Raw genomic sequence first — 19,670 nt, 5'->3', positions numbered from 1 at the left:
GTTACTGGGCTTACGGTCCCGTTGTCTCTGTCGTCTCTGTCGTCTCTGTCGTCTCTGTCGTCTCTGTCGTCTCTGTCTCGCTACGTGTTCTCGCTTTGAAACTTCCCCTGCTCCGGAAGATGGCAGAGTGGTGGAAGATTGGAGCGCGATAGGTGGTTTCGGGTTGTTGAAAATCGGTCGAAGTCAGGTTGGATGCTGATAGTTAGTACCTGTGGCGAACGTTGCGAGGAACAAAGGGCAGATTGAGTATGAGGGAACGTCTCTTATAAGGTAAAGGCGGATAGCGTGGGTGAAAGTGCGCGTCGCGCGTTTCGCGAACTTCGCGTTGCAACTGGGTGCAATGCTGTGCTGGTGGAGGGAGCGGAGGGAGTGGAGGGAGTGGAGGTTGTGAGGTTGTGAGGTTGTTGCTGGATGCAGGCAGCAGATCACTCGCTCGCGGCAGCCGCAAAGGGAAAGGGCCGGCTGAGTCATGCGGAAATGCCAAGCCGCACCTCAACTCAAGATGCCAGCTTGTGATTGAAGTCCGGATAAGTGAAGCCTAGTAAACAGCTCCGCTCTAGAATTACTTAGGGCCACAAAACGCTGACCTTGAATCTTGACACCAGCAACGATGGTGAGTAATCACTCATCGTTCGAGAATTCAGTACAATCCGCTAATCATTTCCCGCAGGTCGTCCTCGCAGCTTCAATATGCACAAGAGGGGGGAAGGGACTGGTATCCCGCCAGTTCAGGCCAATGCCTCGATCGCGGATAGAGCAGCTGTTGGCAGACTTTCCCCGCCTGCTCGCAGACCAGCCCGGCACTCAGCATACCACTGTCGAGTCGGACTCGATACGCTACATCTACCAGCCCATCGACACCGTCTACCTCCTGTTGATCATCACCCGTAACTCCAACATCCTCCAGGACATCGACTCCCTCCACCTGTTCAGTCAGGTCGTCTCGAGCATCTGCAAGACGCTCGATGAGCGCGGCATTCTGGCGAGCGCGTTTGAGCTCCTGAGCGCCTTCGATGAGCTGGTATGTTCTCAGGTCTACACTGTGCATAAAACGGAGGTCGGATGGCTAATACTGCTCAGGTCACACTAGGCTACAGAGAAAGCCTGACCCTATCCCAAATCAAGACGTTCCTAGACATGGAATCGCACGAAGAGCGGGTGCGTGAACCCCCTTGCCCCCCTCTCCCTCTCCCTCTCCCTCTTCCTAACCCCCCACTAATCCCCCACACAGATTCAAGAAATCATCGCCCGCAACAAAGAGCTCGAAGCCAGCGAAGAGCGCAAGCGTAAAGCCAAGCAGCTCGAAATGCAGCGCAAAGAGCTCTCCCGCTCCAATCGCAGCGGCGGCATTGGCTCAGCCCGCGTACCCTCCTACCCAACCTACACACCCCCCGTTCCCACCACCAACGTTCCAGACACCTACGACTCGTACGCCGCTGCGCAGAACAAGAACTCCAAGCCCCTGGCTACGCGGGGGAAGGGCATGCAACTCGGCAAAAAGAGCAAGACGACTAACATGTTCGACGCCGTGCGCGCGGACTTGGGGCCCGAGGCCGCTGTCTCCTCGGCAGCACCGCTTATATCCACACAGCGCGAGGCAGCCGTCGCCCGCGAAGCCGCCGCAGCCGCAGCCGCCCCCGCCTCTGCACGAGCCTCTACCAGCACAGATAGAGAAGCCATCCACATCACAATCAGCGAGACCATCTCCGCGCGCCTGTCTCGCGAGGGCACCCTCGAATCCCTCGACGTGAAAGGCGACCTCCAGCTCCGCATCACCGACCCGAGCCTCACGCAAGTAAAACTCGACCTCAACATCTCCAACACGCACAACGCGCAACTAACCGCACACCCCAAAGTCGACAAGGCCCTCTTCCGGTCCTCCAGGACAATCCAGCTGGCCGATCCCTCAAAGGGGTTCCCGGCGAACAACGCCATCGGCGTCATGAGGTGGAAGCTCTCCCCCACCAAGCCATCTGAGATGGGCGACCCGCCGATCAGCTTCACTGTCTGGGTCAATGACAACGGCGGGAGTGTCTGGAACGCAACGGTAGAGTACGAGTGGAGCGGCGGCGACCCGCTGCGGGACGTCGCCGTCACAATTCCTTACTCCTCCAGCGAACCATCCGTGTCTAGCCACGACGCTGTGTACGAGGTCACGGGCGATAGTCTGGAGTGGAACGTTGGCGCCGTGGACGAGGAGAATGCGTCGGGGAGCTTTGAGTTTGAGGCGGGCGCGGAGAGTGAAAGTGAATTCTTCCCCATGAGTGTCAGGTTTGCGAAGACAAGGCCGTTCGTCGATGTTGATGTGAGTGGGCGTGAAGTGGTTTCGGTGCTTGGGAAGCTTGCTGACATTTGAGGCACAGGTTTCGGCGGTTACGCTGTTGAGTATGGGCCAGGAAGTTGGGTTCTCCAAGGATGTGCAGAGTGTCGCGGATAAGTATTTGATTGTGTAGGTGAGCGGTTGTGTTGGTTTGGTCAGATCAGCCATTCTATTCGGTAAAGGCTGCCCGATCAGTGGAATGAGCGGAAGGGCGCATAAGGGGTTGAAAAACTGGTGAGCCTCTGGCGAACGAAACAAGCATCACTGGGGAGTTGTATCCGTGGCGATGATGACGGTGATTTCAGAGCAGTCGCCATGCACAGCATCGTGGCACTGGGTTTGCCTCAACCTCGTTGCACCCTGTTTCGCGGCTGGCTTTAGAGGGTTGTCGCAGTACTGGGTAATCGGAGAACAGATAGCGAGAATCTTCAATCCATTGCAAATGCAGTACAGCTTGAGCCTAAAGCTTTCATCATACGTTCTTCCCCACCATAGAAGTCATTCTCGATATCCGTGATACACGCCTAGTGACCCAATCCCGAATGATGCATCGCAAAGAACCCAGACCACCCCGCCTTGCCAGCCTGTCGTCTACTCCGCGGCGCCGACCGCTCGTGCTATTCAATCAGTTAGCCCAGTCCAGCCCAGCGCAAAACCCTGCAATGCCCAACTCGCCATATGACACAGACTGGCAAAAGCGGCGCTTGACTGAGCATGGCTGAGGATGGATGAGGAGACGTACTGTAGATGCTGAGCTTGCTGTGCCCGACAACCTTCTTGATCTGGCCCTTCTCCTCGAGATCCGCGAGCGCTTTCCGGGCGAGCGAGCCGTTGATCTTCAGCCTGTCGACCAGCGTGGCGACGGTGATGAGGCGGTAGGACTGCACGTCCTTTTGGAGCTTGTCGGAGGTCGACTTGTCGAGCACCACGGCGTGGTTGGCCTTGTCCTTGACTGCGGGGTGGGAGTGTTAGTCTATGGGTTCAGGTGTTTTGGGATCTGGTTCGTGCGGTTGGGCGCGAGTGTGGGAGGGGGTCGGTGTGAGGGAAGTGGAGGAGGCGTTGTGAGGAGGCTGTTCGCCGCTGTGAACGTACCCTTGCCCTTGGACCACTTCTTCTTCTGCTTCTTGCCGCCGGTTGCTGCGGGTGCCTACGAGCGGGGGGTCAGCATGTCTCATGAGCGCGGACGACAAGTTTGTTGTACCATTTTGTGTGATGTGTTGGAGATGAAGTTCGTAAAGTCGCGGCGTCAAGGTCAAGGTGCGGAGTCGTGAAAATGGAATGCTGGTGTGGGAGATTGTTACGTAAGCCGGCTGCCAAGCGATATCATTAGGGCTGATGCCTCAACTCTGGGCTGCTACTATACGCGACGCGCTTCGTGATGATCAACGGTCGAAAGAGCAATCGAGTGATCTGGGGGTGAGAGCAGTCGAGTACGGAGTGATCTGGAGCTGCCTAGTAGATGCAGCATCGCCTAGTTGGAAGTGTGCCGATTGCCAGAACCCAAGCCTTGTCAGCTCAGCACTCAGCCCCCAAACCCCCGGCCATGCAACGCTGTAACACTACGCTCTGACTCCAGAGACGCTCACTTCGTCTCTGCCTGAGATGCTTGCGCTGACTTCTGTCGTCTTGTTTCTTCTTCGTATACTCTGAGCCTTAACCCTGCGACAAGCGTTACGCGCTCTCCACACTCGCTCACATCTGCTTCGGCGCGACACTGGCGGTGCGACATCTACCCCGGATTACCGCCTCCCACCTGGCCCCAGAGACCTGAAGACACTCGACAACGGGTCAGCCTCGCTCTGCGCCGGTTGACCACCTCTGCGCCTCGCAGCCGAAAACCTGTAAAGACCCACGCTCGTTTCGACATCGCCGGCCGTAGGTACATATACCGTATCCCTCTCACACCTCCTCCTTCACGCTGGATCGCGAACATCATCTAAGCTAGAAGAGGAGGCTGCCGGCTGGTAGCAAAGGCCCAATGCTGTCTCGCGAGCCCCGATACAAGACATTGGCCGAGCTGAGCACAGAAAGAGACAATGTCGCCGTGCGCCTCCCCACCATCACAATCCCCACGCTCTCCCACTAACAACCCTCTCCCAGTGGTACTGGCGCTTCCTAGCCTTCACCGCATCCTGGATGATCCTGGGCGGCTACCTCCTGCTCCCCTCAACCTACGACACAGCCCCGCACCTCCGCTTCAGCATCCACGTCCTCTCCATCTTCATCGTGGCCCTGCTCACCGCCGGCTACTCCCTGACCGCGCTCCTCTACTTCGCAGTCCACTCGCTCCTCTTCCACCGCGACACCGTCATCCTGCCTACCCTCGCCTCCTCGCTTCTGGGGCTCCTCACACTCCTCTACGCCTTCGTGTCGTGCACGCGCTACGCCTTTACCGCCGGCGCCGTCGCCTCGTTGATCCTGTCCTGCGCCTCCATCACCGTTTATTCTATCCTCTTCCTCTGGAACCACCGCGTCCTGTCCCGCCTCCAGCGCTCCTCCAGCCTCTCGGGAGGGGGCAGCTACGCCCTAGCCCCGACCCACGCCCAGCAGCAGCACATCTACTACTCTGACCCGAACTACTATTCGAACTATACGCAGAACATGTATCCGACGGCCTGCACGCCTACCGAGCCGAACCAGGCCCCCCATAGCCGCACGCCTACAGACGACGATTACATAGCCCAGCAGATGGCCCTGCTGCTCACCAAGGCAGATCCGGGTCCTAGTCCCGATGCGATGACGGAGACGTTCAGGATCGGCCTTCCTGGAGACGGGGACGAAACACCGGTGAACCAATCCGGCGGCGTGAGGGAGTACTACGGCCGGAGCGAGTTCCTTACCGTGGGAGTGTCGCAGAGGAGCATGTGGGAGCGCATGACTGGGAGGCCGGTTGATAGGGGGAGGGCTGAGGAGAGGGGTGGAAGTGGTGAGAGGCAAAGGGCGAAGTCTAGGGAGGAGAGGGGTGGAAGTGGTGAGAGGCAAAGGGCGAAGTCTAGGGAGGAGAGGAGGAGGGAGATTGAGCTGGGAACTTTGCAGGCGTAACGCACTGGGACATCCGTGGGTTTGGCTTCCGAGCGTCGGCGTCTGGCGTAAGGGGTTTGTGCAGCATATTGTCATGTAGTTGTCTTGTGCAACGATACTATGTAGTGATAAACATGTTCTTTGTGTACTTCTCGCCGCTGATGACGCGTACAGGCGGCAAGATTGTAGGATCACGGCGTTCTCTCTAATAGCGCAGCGATTACAGAAGACTGAAAAGGCGATAACTCGAAGGATTACATCGTGCGAGGTGACAGCCAACGATCCAGCCCGAACTCAAAACCTTACTGCTGAGTCCGGCCATATCTATCCAGAAGCGATCCAATCCCAGGCTGCTCGAACATGAATCCGCGTAAGCTCCGCTATCGGCTGACTTGTAACATCCAACAAGCGAAGCCAGACGCAGCGAAGGCCAATCACAACAGTGACGTGAGGTAAATGTAGAATTGTAGCGTGTGAAAGACGAGAACATAAGCGTCGGCGGCTTGTGTAGTGGAAACTCCAGATCCTCCCGCCGCCGGGATATACATAAGTTTACGCATCTCCATGGAAGATGTCGACACGCAGGAGAGGAGCTAATAACAGTTGCGAGTTCGGGGTATTGAGGTAATCCTGTCATGGCACGAGAGACGTCCTCACTTCCCATTAGGACAGGTCATCAGCGTTCCACCCATCATCATGCTCTTCCATCTCTTCCTCAGCAGCAGTCTCATACTCGCTATCCAACTGCTCCTCTTCCGTAACCCCTCCCTTGATCTTCCTCGGTTTCATATTCGCCCACATCCGTGGCACTAAAAACCTGACACCGTCCTTCCCGCAAGCGCAAGCCTTAAGATATGCCAGCTCTCTCCCCGCAAGACCAAAGACAAAGTCGAGCTTCTGATCGTAGAGGTGGTACAGCGCCGAAGCTTTGATGAGGGACCAGTACGTGAAAGCGCCAGGGACCATTGGCTTCGTCCAGCGGATGATGGCCGGGTCGTCGGACGGGTTGAAAGGCGCGACGACGATGTATCTCTGGTAGCATTGCTCAATGTTTTGGCTGTATCCGTCTAAACCAGTGGCGCCGCTGCGCTTGTTCCTGCCATATTGCTCGTTGAAACCCTGGCGGATCTTGGCTAGGTCGTCCTTCAAGGCTTTGAGCGCCGCTGAGCGCGATCCGACCTCATCAGCGGCGTTTTTCTCCTCCAAGTAGAGAGCTGGCAGGTCAGAGTCGGACGTGCCGCTCCCGCCAAAGGCGGCTTTCAGTTGGACAAGCGTCTCTTCCACGTGAGGCAAAACGATATCGAAGAGGAGGTAGTCGGCAATGTGCTGCTTATTGGGTCTAAATTTGCGGGGGTTCACATCCCGACTGCCAGCTAGTTCCTTAATGTACTGTCTATAGGCCGGCTGAGCCGTGATCTTGCCGATATGGGGGTTCTTGTGGCAGTATTCTCGGTAAGCACTTTCGTCGAACACATAGCCATTCTTCGCCGAGTCGACAAGAAGATCGTGTAAATCGGCCAAGGCGTTCGTGCCGGGAGAGTCTAATGTGTTCTTAGTGTACGATAAGCTCTCGTGGTCGTTGGTCGCTCGTCCGAGCATGCTAGCGTTGCTCCTAAAAGCAAGGCTCCTCTCAAGAAAGCTATCGATTATATCTGGACCTGTTGTCAGCTCTGCGAGTTTGGTTCTTTCAACCTTAATGCCGTAATTTTCTGGCTTTGGTGGGCGGAAAGGCGCAGGTGCATTCTTAAACAACCGCACTAGGTCCGGTTCCCAACAGACCCAGAAGGTGTCGCCATCATAATCACCGCCTTGGAGTTTTGCCGCAAGAGGGAACCTTCCCTTGGCCGAGAAAATGATCACATCTGTAAGATGACTGAGCTCTGGCTTAAAGACTGCCCGCGCCCTTTGAATATCAGACCGCCTTAGTGCAGGGTGACGGGCGATGAGAACATCCCTGCCGTCCAGCAGTGGATAAACTTCACCAGACTTTTCATCCTGAAAATTTGTAGAGAAGTTCAGATGCACTTCGCCAGGTTCGAGAGTACTACAGGGGTCTGCAATGCCCCAGAGGTTTGACGAGCGGCCCAGTGGGACGGTAAGGCGAACTTTCAACTTGAGGAGATACTGTTCGACAAGCTTTTGCACGCTTTTAGCAAGGAACTGGTTGCTAGTAGGTGTAAAACCGGACTCCAGTAGGAAGATGGCTTCCTCCACGGGCTGGAGCGGGAGGCCCGCTCGCCAAACTAAATCACCTTGACGGTTCCTCTCTTCTGAAAGGGAATTTTGCTCGTTAACCCACTTGCGAAGCCACACAGGATTCGTAACGTTCTCCATCAGTTGTTGGCGTTCATAGCCAAGATAGTCCACGACAAGGTCCTTCAGCTGCTCCCGTGGCACTCCCCTATCAAGCAGTATTGGGATGAACGAGACATGAAGAGCGGTCGCTCTCGGTTGCTTCGAATGAGTGAGTACTTCGAATGCAAGGCGGTTCTTGTCGCACAGCTCGTCCGACAAGTCTTCGGTGTGAGGCTCGAACTTATTCTGGCTGTCGGATATTTCAATCCATACCTCGCGGTCATCAGGATGCTCCGAGTATGTTGGCGCGCTGATCATCCAAAGACCCTTTGCACCAGCAACGCGACCCTGGAAAACACTAGGAACAGGCCCCGGCTTTCCAAGGGCCTTCCATACTTCAAATGCCGCACCGACTGACATCCTCGCGCAGCCCTATTCAGAGTCATCAGTAACCGTACACGGGATGCGCAATAAAGTGCAAAGCGGCAACAGCTAAATCAGAGGTAGGAAACAAGAGCAAGTCCTCTAAAAGCGCGACTGGCCTTCCGTCTACCCAATTGCTGCGGCAGACATCAGTGGAGTTCTGAGTCCCTTTGCGGTCAGGTACCAAACCACTAAGGGTAATTATCAAGCAAAGCTTGAGTATCCTGAAGGTGGCTCTAAGCCCCTTGGTGGAATTTAAGGTGTTTCGAGTGATCAAGGAGCGAATCGAGGTGTGGTCGTATGACTTGTGGAGCCAGCACCACCGTTACCGCACGTCGCGTACCGGCGTCCTCGGGCAGTGAAAACTAGACACTAATACTTGAGGCAGTCTTGGGCTACTCGACAGACATAGAGGCGCCTAAGATACCGATTCCGCCACTGGAGAGAGATGGTCGATAGCGTGTTGTATATTTACGCTTCCGAATTATAATAATCAAATCCATACCTAGACGGTTGGCAAGGGAAAAGGGTCACTCACGTCGTTCATCACCGTTTCCGGATCATGTATATCTTCCCAAAGCAGTGCTTGATCATTGAAGCATGTAGCTTCAGGCGTCCCATCGGCGTGCACGTCTTGGATCCTTCGTATCTGGCTAGGGCGGAAGATCAACGCAGGATGCGTGCGCGATAAGCCTGATCCGGCATGATCAGTTCAGCTGCCAGTACACTGTGCCAAGCACTTACCTAGTTCCAGTCGGGCGTATGCCTTAGGGAAAGGCTGGTGGCTATTCTTCTTGATGCACAAAAACCAATCGATCAACTCCCCAATGCTTGTCTCAGGTTTATTCACACTGAGCGGCTCGTTCCAGATACTGTCGCAGCCACTTGTCGCGAAAAGCGTGATGCGCTGCCCTTTGTCCGGATCTTTCTGAGTGTACGACTTCTTCCGCTTCCGGTCTTCTAGCATCAAAGCACGCCAGGTTCTTCCGAGGAATCTGTGCTCAACCTGGAGCCATTCCCGGAGTCTGCGCTTCAAGTTACACTGGTTCTTCAGATGGCTAGGCAGATCAGCTTCGAACAGAGATGGTACATCGATGTACAGGAATCGATCGCCACCGAATGCGCGCTGAAAGCGACACGACTGTTCTATCTGCAAAGGTTCCAGAGTCATGCGGAAGAGCGGGCCTTCGTTGACAGGAGTGATGCTCAGCTTTCCTTTGAGAGTGACGTTCTCGAAATTCTTGCCCGCTGCGATCCAGGCCTTGGAAGATGAAGCCTTTGGCATTTTTCTGACCAGCGGATGACTCTTGAAATAATCGGCCAAGGCACTCTGGCTGTCATAACGCCGTCTGTACGTGGACATGATGTCGTAAGGCTGCATCCCGTTGGCCAAAGCCACCCGGCAAACTTCATAGCGAACCCTCAGAGGCGCATTACTCAACCCCTCGTGTACGTCGTCCACAAAAAGTCCCTGTTTCGGCAATGCTCGTACCTGAAAGTGTTCCATAGACTCACTTAGGGGTTCGACAACAGGATCGATGACCACGTCAAGTTTCTGCTCGTTTGGCCGTGTTGTTGGTTTATTCGCAGGAGCTTTTGGAAGCGTGGCTGCTAGGGCATCGCTCAGCGCAACGGTGTCCAGGAGCTGAGGCCTCGGACTGCGGAACATTTGCTCTTGCGAGAGGAAACGAGCCATATGGAACTCCATATCCTCGCTAACTGTAGTCCCGCTACCCGGAGGAGGCATATTGTTGTACGAGTCAAGATCACCTTGCCTTGTGTCACTGAAGGAAGTTTGTGCCGTGTCAATCGGTGGGTCGTCGGCCACGGTAGAGAAAGAGGCGTTGGCGGAACGGGGCGTAGAGTTGAATGAACTCCCCGCGGATGGAACGATAGGTTCGAAGGGTGCCGTGTCGCGACGGTTGCAATTAGAGCGCGGCAGCACCGCGAAAATACCGTCCGAAACGGATCTCTGCCTTTCGCTCGAGATACATGGAAACTTTGGCACGGGAGAATCATCATACAAAAAATCTTTCGACGGACGCTTTCTGGAGGCCGAGAGAGGCGGACGTGGCTCGCCATTGATCCCGGCAGGCCCAGAGTGTCGACGTGAGCCAGACGTCGCAGATAATTTCCGAGCCGAGATTTCCTGCTTGCGGTCCTGCGCTGCAAGTGTGGGCGACTGTGGGGGTGTCGCAAAATCATCTCTGTCAAGAGCCGGAGGTGTTGAAGGTCTCGCATTTGGCACAGCCGGGGAGAGAGTGGATTGTCGATGTTGTTGCTGTCGCTGAACTGAGTTTACGGCCCCGTTGCCGGCTGTTACAACAAATTAGCTTAACTTTTGCCTCTTTCTTCTGCACCCACTAGTATGCGCAACTCCAACCCAAAGGCGGAGACATTCGATTTACGCAATCGAAGCCACAGTCTTGGACGGTACCGCTCACACGCATCATTCTTTTGTCACGTGCCCCGGAAAATGTAAGAAATCGTAGACAGTTGACGAATAAGATATATAACATACTAATGCACTTAGAAATACTAGATTCGGCCGTGCCATCACTGCTCTCGGTCGGCTTGGAGATTGCCAAGTACTCACGTATCTTAGCTTGTCTCTTCTGCGGGGATTTCTTTACCGATGCTGCGCGTGTAACCTTTGGGGCAGCCTTTGGGGCATCCTTTGATGGTTCTCGCAGAATTCTGGGAGCGAAATTCGATGGCTCTTCCAGATTTCTCGGCGCACCATTCAACGATTCCCGCCATCCAGCTTTCGTGCTTCGCTCTTGGCATAGCGTTGTCGCTTGATCTAGCAGCCGTAACAACTCGTCAATGTTGTCTTCCTTTCCGATGCGGGCGATCCTGTCAAATTCTCCCCGAACACCATCTAATGCACTTGTTGATTTGTGATACAGATATTTTATGTGGTTGTAAACTTTGTTGGGTCGATCTCGAACAGTGGTGCTTGGGGAATGAGGTGCGTCTCGAATGGGGAGGTCCAGCTGCCAGCGCTCGTTGAGGTCTTGCACAATGGCATTGATCGGGTCTAGCTTTGCCGTTCGGTGCGGCGTCCCGGGAGGTTGTAGACGACGTTGTGCTTCGAGGTCGGAAACGGTCGCAGCGGGTGGCATGTTGCCGGTTGATCACGACCCAATCAATGGACAGACAAACGTAAACATAAAAAGAGAGGATGATTAACGACAGCAACAGAACCAAACCGCGCCAATTGCTATCGTCTGGTCTATGGGCGAAGAATCCAGGAATGGTGCCTCAGGCTAGGGGCATGTGATGTGATGAAGGAGAGTTGGCCTGAGGCTGGCGACGGGACGGGAGGTTCTGGAGAGCGGGACGCGGAACGGCCCCTTGAACTTGAACGCGCCAACGCCTGCCAAGAGACCGCGAGCTATCAGACGGGAACTGTCAAAAATAAATTACAAACGGCTGACAGGCGCGCGGGCCGACTGACAGGCCGAAAGGCCCCAAGCCTGCCCAGCTGAGCCACGCTTCGTGATGACGACAAGACCAAAAAACCGTCGTCACTCTAAGCAATCGAGTGGAGAAATCTGCTTTAGGCCAACGGTTATGGAACAGGAAAGAGTATGTAAGCCGTCATCCTGACAAGAACCTGTCGGGTCCTTTCAGTCGCTTTTCCACTTTCCACTCTGCCATTTCCAACGCATCTCCACAACTTCGCATCTGTATCACTTCAACCTCAAGTAGTCCTCAGTCACGCGACCCCCATCCGAAACCTTCCAGGGCTCTTCACAACCAGTCGCCCCAGGTTCTCAAAACTAGTCGTCCTCCAGACCTCCATAACCACCCAAACATCTCCTTCTCCATAATCCGCTCCCATCAACATGGCTGCCCTCCTCCTCGGCTGCTTCGGCCTCGGCTACTCCAAAGCCTCGGACTACCGCGCCAAACGCGCCTCCCGCCAAAAAACCGGAAGTAGAGAATACGACGAGAACTTCGCGGATATGCAAGCCGCGAACGCTAGACGAGTGAGCCAGCAGAAGAGCTCGCGCAACAACAGCATCAGGCATATGGAGGATCCTGCGTTTACTGGGGGAGGGCCGCCGAGCTATGATGCTGCTGTTAGGGAGAGGGGTGGCGGTGGTGGTGGTGGTGGTGGTGGCAGGACAGCGGGACTGGCGGTGGGAAGTGGGAGACAGACGGGGACGGTGCCGCTGACGCCGCAGCTTAGCCCGGGAAAGAGGGTGGCGGAGAATGATTTTGCTTGAGGGGGGCTTATTAGGTCGTGAGCGGCGAACGAACACTTGGCAGCGGGGAGTCATACGAGGTTATTCACGACGGGCATTGGGTGGAGTTGACGGCGTTACTTGATTCGTTGCTCATCTATAACCCAGTCTCAACCGCTCGCCATTCCTCTCGAATTCTAGCGCTCTCTCTCTACGACCACCTCTCATGCTTCCCATCGCACCATGTCGCTATTCGAGCGCCCTCCGTCATACAGCAAAGGTTGGTTAGTTTCGACATCCTCTGGTCTGACTCTGCTTCGAGCAGCCAGCTATGATGCCCGCTCTATGTTAGGCTGTTCGTCGCAGCGAAGTGCCTTGTCTACGCTGGAACCTTCTTTTGCTGGCCCATGATCGACCAGCCCCTCCCCTCATCGCATGACAGGAGGCCGACTCTCCTTATTCCACTTGACCCTCGAACAAATCCACTCCACCGCCTCCTGCACCCCTGTCCCCGTCAGCGCCGCGCACGGCAACACCCTACTATCCCTCACACTCCCGCCCTTCTCGCCCTCAAACACCTTCCTCACAAGCCCCTCCTTAATCCGCACGACCTCGACGCAGTCTTCCCTGTCCTGCTTGTTCGCCAAAATGAGCACGGGCACGCCCTCAGTATCCTGGTTCTGCAGCACATCCTCAAGCACCAGTCTGCACTCCTCCAGCCTGCCCTCTTCATCCGCTGAGGATGCTCCGGCGGCCAAGCGGGCTATGTCTGCATCCCCAACGTCGGTCGAGTCGATGACGAAGACGATGGCGTGGCAGCTGCTGTAGTAGCTCTGCCATAGCCCGCGGAGAGAGTGCTGGCCGCCTACATCCCAGATCTTGAGGTAGAGGTCTGGCAGCGTGATTGTGGCAACGTTTTGGCCGACGGTGGGCACGGTTTTGAGGTTCGGGTGCGCGTGGGTCGAGTAGTGCGCCTTGATCTGCTCGAGGAGAGTGGTTTTGCCGGCGTTGTCGAGGCCGAGGAGCAGGATGGAGTATTCTGAGGAGGAGTTAGAGGAGGGAGACGGCGGGGGGACGGGAGGGTGGTACCTTCTTTGCTGGTGGCGTGGAGGTAGATGGATTTGAAGAGGTGATACATGACGTGTGACGGTCAGTAGCTACAGAGAATACTCGGTAGCTCTTCCCCACCTCCCTTCGCCGTGCTTCTAGGGTGTCAAGCGTCAAACGCGATGGATGCTAGATAGTCACGTGACTGCGATTTACGATGCGCCGTTTGACGCCCCGTCAGGCTGAGACGATCCAAAGCTTCGAGGTTTCATCGCGGGGAACAGCTCCGCGCGCGTCGCAAGGTCCGTCCCGCCGCAGCGCATCAAAACAGGAATGCCATCATAACGCGCCAGCCCCCCTAAAGCCCGCCAGCCTCTGGTCTGGAGCTTCAGAGATCTGTCTGCATATATCAGCGACAAAGATGCGCCCGTCGCGCTCGCTTCTCCGCCTTCAGCACAGCTACTTATCCGTCACAGCCGTCGCAAAAGAGCATCATCCCCAGCATGGCGCCATTCGAATCAGACACAGCGGACTCCAATCTCATCCCCATGGTCGCATACTTCGCGCAGACCGTTTCCGTTGGTCTGCTGCTGTTTGTCGTTGTTCGCTTCGTTGATCACGCCTCGGCCGCGCTGCCTCCATCCCAAGAGACCCGTCAGCGACAGTCCAAGCGCACACGCGACATCCGGATCTTTACCGTTCTTGCCGCCCTCAGCTTTCTCCTAGCAGCGTACTTTGGCATCAGCCGACGCGTCTCTTCTTACCTCGACTGGGCCTCGCATCACAACGAGGACGCGCCTAACACTCTTTGGAGCGGATGGTATGGCGGCACCAGAGACAGAGAAGGCGGCGGCCTCACGTCGTACGCAGATGTGAAGCTTGGGAGATGGTGGCAGGATACAAAGTACTCCACCGGGGATGACCACTTGGTCTTGGGCAACTCGAAGGGACTCTGGTGGGCTCAGCAGCTGGTTCCCAGCATGATCGCGTGGAGCATTTTCGTTGGAGTCGAAGGTTTGCGACGCGCTCATAACCCCTCGTCGCTGCGGACAATTGCAACTGACAGCACGGTGTAGGAAGACGCAGAGGCATGCCCAAGCACGTCCTCTGCACGTTCGTTGCTCTTGCCCAGACCATAAGCCTCAGCGCCGCGCAGAGCCTCTTTTGGATTACTCTACTACTTACGCCGGTTCATCTTGCGCCGTCAAAGTTGCCAACAAGGGCTCCACAGTGGACCCCAAACCCGATGGCCTATTTGTTGCCCACTGTCATGTCCTTAGCTTGCAACGCCCTCATGCCACTTGCTGTCGACTACCTCATCTTCACCCAGCCACTACGCATCGCGTACTTCGGCATGCTGATCCTCATGACGCTAATACCACGGGTGCGTTGCTGGGAAACCCTCCTGGTCCTAATTCCCATCCACGTGCAGTATTCCTAACAGCCCACCAGATCGCCCCCGCCGTCCTCGGCTCAACCCACTCCTCCGTCCACTCCGCTCACCGCTCAAGCGCCACAATATTCAAGACCCTCGGCATAATCAGCTTCCTCCTCCACGCCCGCCAAACCGCAACCGCCCTCCTCGACAACTCCCCCCCACCCACCTACCGCGAATACAGCTACATATGGAACTCGCATCCCGAGACCCAGCACTCGACGCTCTACCTCGCCCGCGTCGCCTTCTCCCGCGTCCTCGGCGCCCTCTCCGACAATCCTGCCATCAGCGCCGTCGCCTGGGATGTGCTCCTCTCGGCGCTGAGCCTCTGTCTCTGGGCCGTCGTGCGCGGGCTCGATGTCGGGGATATGCTGTCCGCCACTGTGCCGTTCAAGACCGCACAGAAGGAGGAGAAACACGTGAGCTTCGAGGGCGAGAAGCCGAAACCCAACGGGCCTGTCGAGACCGTCGCCTCACCCACCTCCAAACGCGGACGCGGCAGGCCAAGAAAAGACGCCGCTACCCTTGCTGCGCCAACCGCTTCCACGAGCTCAGCAAGGGAACTGCGGAGGAGTATCCGCCACCCCCGCCCCACACCCTCCTCCTCCGTCACCAGTGCATTGCATGGCATTGAGGACTCCGAGGACGACGACTCAGGCCCGTATGTCCCGCCCGCGGATGTAGCAGCCGAGGTGGAGGGGTTGGAGCACGAGGACGTGGGCGCGGATACGGTGGTCGAGGAGGCGGAGGCGGCGGCGCTGGGGTGGGGTTTGTTTGCTTTGGGGGGGCTGGGGGTGCTGAGTGCTGGGGTGTGCGGGGGGGAGGTTTGTGGGCGGTAGGGGAGTGGTGAAGGTGGTTTCTGTGTACTATGGCTAGAATTTTTGTTCACGAGCGATGGATATTTAAGGCTTGAGCGGAGGGGTGGGGCGTCACGGTCGGAGTAAGCCTAGCGGTGTCGGGATCGATATGGACAGACGTGAGCTCAGTTCGACGGGCCGGTTGCACGGTTTTCTCCTCTTGGTAGTAACGCAGTTCATGATAGGGACGGGCGTTGCTAGAGTACTGAGTCTATTAGTAGATGTACTGAAATATCGTTCTCTACCCGCCGGCTTCGCTTCACTTCTTGTCTCTCCTGAACATCTATAAACCCTTCCGAATATTAGCAATACTAGCCTTATGCGGAACTTTGCAGTAAGCTAAAGACTATCTCAATACAAAGGCATGTAGACAATCATAATATATACATATAAAATAAACGCAGCTAGTACAAGTGAAATTTCGTGGGTTTTAAAACTATTAGCGCCGCTTCGACTGCACTGAAAGCTAAATACAGAGGAAAAGCCACAACATCAACGTAGAATGTTATGCCCTTACAATCAGAACAGCCTACGACTGCTGGCAGCGAGAATCTCGCTTTTCAGGCTAAGCCGCGGTGACAGTGTCTATAGACACAGCGGAACTGCTGCCTTGCGAGACTGGCGCAGCAGCAGCGGGCGTCACCTGCTGCGGTAGAGGCTGCAGTCCCGCAAGCAGGAGATCCGGCTCCGAGTGCACTGGCCCGAGATTTCAGAGGCTTGGCGTGCTATCCAGCTTGCTCATACCAACTTCATTCTCAGTGTCTCTTCGCAGGATATCAGTCATCGTCTTAGCCTTGTCTGCGAAGTATCGGTTAGTTGATTAATGGAAGGACAAGCATAAAGTGTAGCGAGTCGCATTGTCTCACCGTGATACGCTTCCACGAAAACCATGGATGGAAGCATGAGCAGGATGAGCGGTAGAAGCTGGCCGAAGCCTAGGGTGTCCTCTCTATCTTGTTCTGCCTGGCTCATGAGCAAGTGCCCAGTCGCACGGTCTTCCATCCACCACACAACTCCGAGAGCAACCCAAATGATCTTTCCGACAACATGGAGGAGTTCGAAGCGAAGAGGAACCAGACGGCCACGAAGAACTTGCGTAGCCATTTATGATTTGGTTTGATTGATTCTGACGTGAGAAACTTAGGAGGATCAACGCTTTGAAGGTTGGTGCGGATGCTGATCCATAGGTCCGTGGACGTCTCAAAGGTGAGAATGAGGAACACCTGATAGTCGATCAACAGCAAGACAAGGCTCGCTATCATCCACTTCTTGAGAACGCCACCGGCTCGGTGGCGAGGGACACATTTAGCGGGGCAGTTGAACCGCCAGTTCCAGTTCCAACATCCAGAGGTTATTATGGCTTCGATGAGGAGGATTGCTAGTATAACCATGCATAGAGCACGCCAAATCCTGATAAGTGGGGAGCCGGCTTTGAGTCTTTTGGAGTCAGGATGATTTTGTGTCCTTGCTCGTTGATCCGAGAGCCATCTTCGAAGAATAAGCAGTGATGTCAGATGGGTATTCGAGCTGAGCCACGCGAGATTGATGATGATTGAGAAGTGATAGACGGATATGGAGCCATCGTCCAGCATTTTGAAAGCGGCGATAAGTATAGCAATCCCAACAACAAGTTGTTGGTCGCTAAGGCTAAGGACGACCGCAAAAAGACATGCCGCAAACTTTCACGAGCGGTTAAAGCCGAGACGTTCTTGCAGTGGAATGCAAAGCTTGACTTCAAGCCACTGATCAAGAGGATTCCATCTCTCTGGCTTTGACGCTGGCTGGAGGAGAAGGCAGAATATGAAGGAGAGCAAGGTTAAGGCTGCACTGAGCGCGAAGGCAACGAGTACCTGACGCCTGTGAGTGTCGCGCAATTCAGCGAACGACTATTCTGCTTTACGCACCCCTATACCGGCTATATCAGGTGAGATCAGGACAATTGCAATCGATCAGACCGACCACGTATTCACATCAGAAATCCTCTTGCTTGATGCAAAAGTACTGTGGAGGAGACGCAGCCTTGTTATGACATGCGATCATATCCCCCATGCAGGTGAAGTCTATGGAGACATTAGGCATGGTGTTGTCGGCAGAAGCATGTTGATGAAATACTGAGAAGGAAAAAACCCGCTCGAGCTCATCGGGCTTTTACTCATGTCGCCGGAAAATCATGAAATTGCTAAGATAGCGGTAAGCTAACGGTAGATCGCTCTAAATCCGCTTCTAAGAGTTCGCGCTAAGTGTCTCACTATAGTATTTACCTCTGTATATCTTAATACTACATTGTAATATTAACTTAGTAAGTGCTTTATATACTATATATATCTATTTTATACTAAAATAGATTAGAGTATTAATAAAGAGAGTTTAGTATAATTAGTTATTCTTATATTTTATAAAGAGTATTACTTTTCTTAAGTACTTCTATTTCTTCTCTTAAATCTTCTTCTAGTTTTCTTTATTCTATATATATTTATTTTATACATAGAAATTATTCTTCTCTTCCTAGCTTAATTTCTCTAGCTTAATTTTTAGCTTATATTAGTAAAAGTCTTTATTACTTCTAAGATCTTAGAGATAGCTCTAAGATCTTAGAAGTACTAAGTCTATATCTATCTTGCAAGTAGCTTATAAGAAAGCTTATATACTTAGCTAAATTAAGCTTCTTAGACTTCTTAGACTTCTTAAGCTTCTCAAGCTTCTTAAGCTTATCGAGTTTATTAGAATACTTAGAATACTTAGAATACTTAGAATACTTAGAATACTTAGAAATACCTAAGCTACTTAAGCTACTAAGCTACTAAGCTACTCTATAAAGCTCTAAGTCTAGTTCTATCTATCTAGCTTTATATCTAGCTCTATCTATTTAGCTTTAACTACTACTATATATAGAAGCAGCTTAAATATACACCTATAGAACTTTTAAAAAAAATAGTTTAAACTACTTAATTTTTAAAAATATAGTTATTCTACTTCTACTAGCAAAGAAGTAAAAGATTAAGTAAGAATAGAACTCTAAAAAGTAGTTTAAGTAGCTTAAGTAGCTTAAGTATCTTAGTAGCTTAGTAGCTCTAAAATCTTGAAGGTAGTTCTAAGAATCTAGTAGTAATGGATTATATAAGACTAGATAGTATATAGAACGAGTATAATACTACTTAATACTATAATATAACTAGTAATTAACTATCTAAAGAACCTTAAACCTCTATATATACATTCTGTACTAACTCCTATATAATAAACCTTCTGTACTACTATACTACTTAGCTTATAGTCTTAGTGTAATTTTTAGAATACTCTCTAAATATTATCTTAATCTTCTTTCTAGTCTAGTTAAATTTTAGTTTACTTTTTATCTTAGCTTCTAAATTATATTCTAATTTAATTTAGCTTAGAATCTAATTTCTAGTTATTATAACCCTTAGTAATTTCTAGAAAAGATTTCCTAGAATAATATAATATTCAAAAAACAATATTTTCTAGAAAAGCATGCAATTTAATATAGGCTATTTTACTAAGAAGAGTTATATTAAGGGAATTATTAGTAGATATAGATTATTCTACTAAGAGAGATAGTATTAAGAGAATTACGATGTAAGAGTATAAGCTATAGACTTAAGTATATAGGTAGTACTATTCTTATTTATCAAAGTAGTATACTTAACTTAAAAAAATAAACTAGTATTCTTATAATATACTTAATTAATTTCCTTATAATATTATTCTAACTTTATTGTATTGTATACTATCCTCTATCTCTTAATTGGAATAATACTATATTCTAGTAGTAGTGTTATTATCTAGAGATAGCACCTATTATACTAGTCTAGTCTCTAGCTTATCTCTAGCTTAATATATAGCATAGTATCTATTTTAGCTTTTATTTTAGTTGAATTTCTTTATATAGTTACTAAGTTTCTATTTATTTAAGTAGAAGATAGATAACTTACTTTCTAGAAGAGAGTTTTTCCTCTAAATTCTTTTTTCTCTCTTTTAAAATAGAAAAAGAAACTCTTTCACTCTCTATTATTATATTTCTTCTCTTCTTTCTTTATATTCTTCTCTAAATATATACATAT

The 19,670-nt window shown here is 52.4% G+C and overlaps 8 protein-coding genes across 8 annotated transcripts; 4 read left to right on the top strand and 4 right to left on the bottom strand.

Moving 5' to 3' along the window:
• Positions 1–610: 610 nt before the first annotated feature.
• W97_01565 (uncharacterized protein) lies at positions 611–2,453 on the top strand (the record flags this gene model as incomplete). Its single annotated transcript, XM_007779471.1, has 4 exons — positions 611–1,021; positions 1,081–1,158; positions 1,232–2,305; positions 2,364–2,453. 4 exons carry the CDS (start codon positions 611–613, stop codon positions 2,451–2,453), a joined length of 1,653 nt encoding a protein of 550 aa, XP_007777661.1.
• A 458-nt stretch (positions 2,454–2,911) lies between these two features.
• On the bottom strand, positions 2,912–3,524 carry W97_01564 (40S ribosomal protein S25; the record flags this gene model as incomplete). Its single annotated transcript, XM_007779470.1, has 4 exons — positions 2,912–2,937; positions 3,063–3,272; positions 3,413–3,467; positions 3,522–3,524. 4 exons carry the CDS (start codon positions 3,522–3,524, stop codon positions 2,912–2,914), a joined length of 294 nt encoding a protein of 97 aa, XP_007777660.1.
• A 774-nt stretch (positions 3,525–4,298) lies between these two features.
• On the top strand, positions 4,299–5,362 carry W97_01563 (uncharacterized protein; the record flags this gene model as incomplete). Its single annotated transcript, XM_007779469.1, has 2 exons — positions 4,299–4,364; positions 4,421–5,362. 2 exons carry the CDS (start codon positions 4,299–4,301, stop codon positions 5,360–5,362), a joined length of 1,008 nt encoding a protein of 335 aa, XP_007777659.1.
• A 642-nt stretch (positions 5,363–6,004) lies between these two features.
• On the bottom strand, positions 6,005–9,728 carry W97_01562 (uncharacterized protein; the record flags this gene model as incomplete). The annotated part of the gene is made up of 3 exons (XM_007779468.1): positions 6,005–8,068; positions 8,598–8,752; positions 8,804–9,728. The coding sequence occupies 3 exons, from the start codon at positions 9,726–9,728 to the stop codon at positions 6,005–6,007; spliced, it is 3,144 nt and encodes a 1,047-aa protein (XP_007777658.1).
• A 2,182-nt stretch (positions 9,729–11,910) lies between these two features.
• On the top strand, positions 11,911–12,294 carry W97_01561 (uncharacterized protein; the record flags this gene model as incomplete). Its single annotated transcript, XM_007779467.1, has 1 exon — positions 11,911–12,294. One exon carries the CDS (start codon positions 11,911–11,913, stop codon positions 12,292–12,294), a length of 384 nt encoding a protein of 127 aa, XP_007777657.1.
• A 386-nt stretch (positions 12,295–12,680) lies between these two features.
• On the bottom strand, positions 12,681–13,390 carry W97_01560 (uncharacterized protein; the record flags this gene model as incomplete). The annotated part of the gene is made up of 2 exons (XM_007779466.1): positions 12,681–13,291; positions 13,342–13,390. 2 exons carry the CDS (start codon positions 13,388–13,390, stop codon positions 12,681–12,683), a joined length of 660 nt encoding a protein of 219 aa, XP_007777656.1.
• Positions 13,391–13,802: 412 nt separating this feature from the next.
• W97_01559 (uncharacterized protein) lies at positions 13,803–15,573 on the top strand (the record flags this gene model as incomplete). The annotated part of the gene is made up of 3 exons (XM_007779465.1): positions 13,803–14,313; positions 14,376–14,683; positions 14,752–15,573. The coding sequence occupies 3 exons, from the start codon at positions 13,803–13,805 to the stop codon at positions 15,571–15,573; spliced, it is 1,641 nt and encodes a 546-aa protein (XP_007777655.1).
• Positions 15,574–16,300: 727 nt separating this feature from the next.
• Positions 16,301–17,183, bottom strand: W97_01558 (uncharacterized protein; the record flags this gene model as incomplete). Its single annotated transcript, XM_007779464.1, has 3 exons — positions 16,301–16,389; positions 16,458–16,550; positions 16,598–17,183. 3 exons carry the CDS (start codon positions 17,181–17,183, stop codon positions 16,301–16,303), a joined length of 768 nt encoding a protein of 255 aa, XP_007777654.1.
• Between the last annotated feature and the right edge of the window lie 2,487 nt (positions 17,184–19,670).

This window comes from Coniosporium apollinis, assembly GCF_000281105.1.
Source record: "Coniosporium apollinis CBS 100218 chromosome Unknown supercont1.5, whole genome shotgun sequence".
Classification (NCBI taxonomy): domain Eukaryota; kingdom Fungi; phylum Ascomycota; class Dothideomycetes; genus Coniosporium; species Coniosporium apollinis.
Note: the sequence above shows the minus strand (reverse complement) of the source record. Positions and strands in the feature narration are given on the sequence as shown.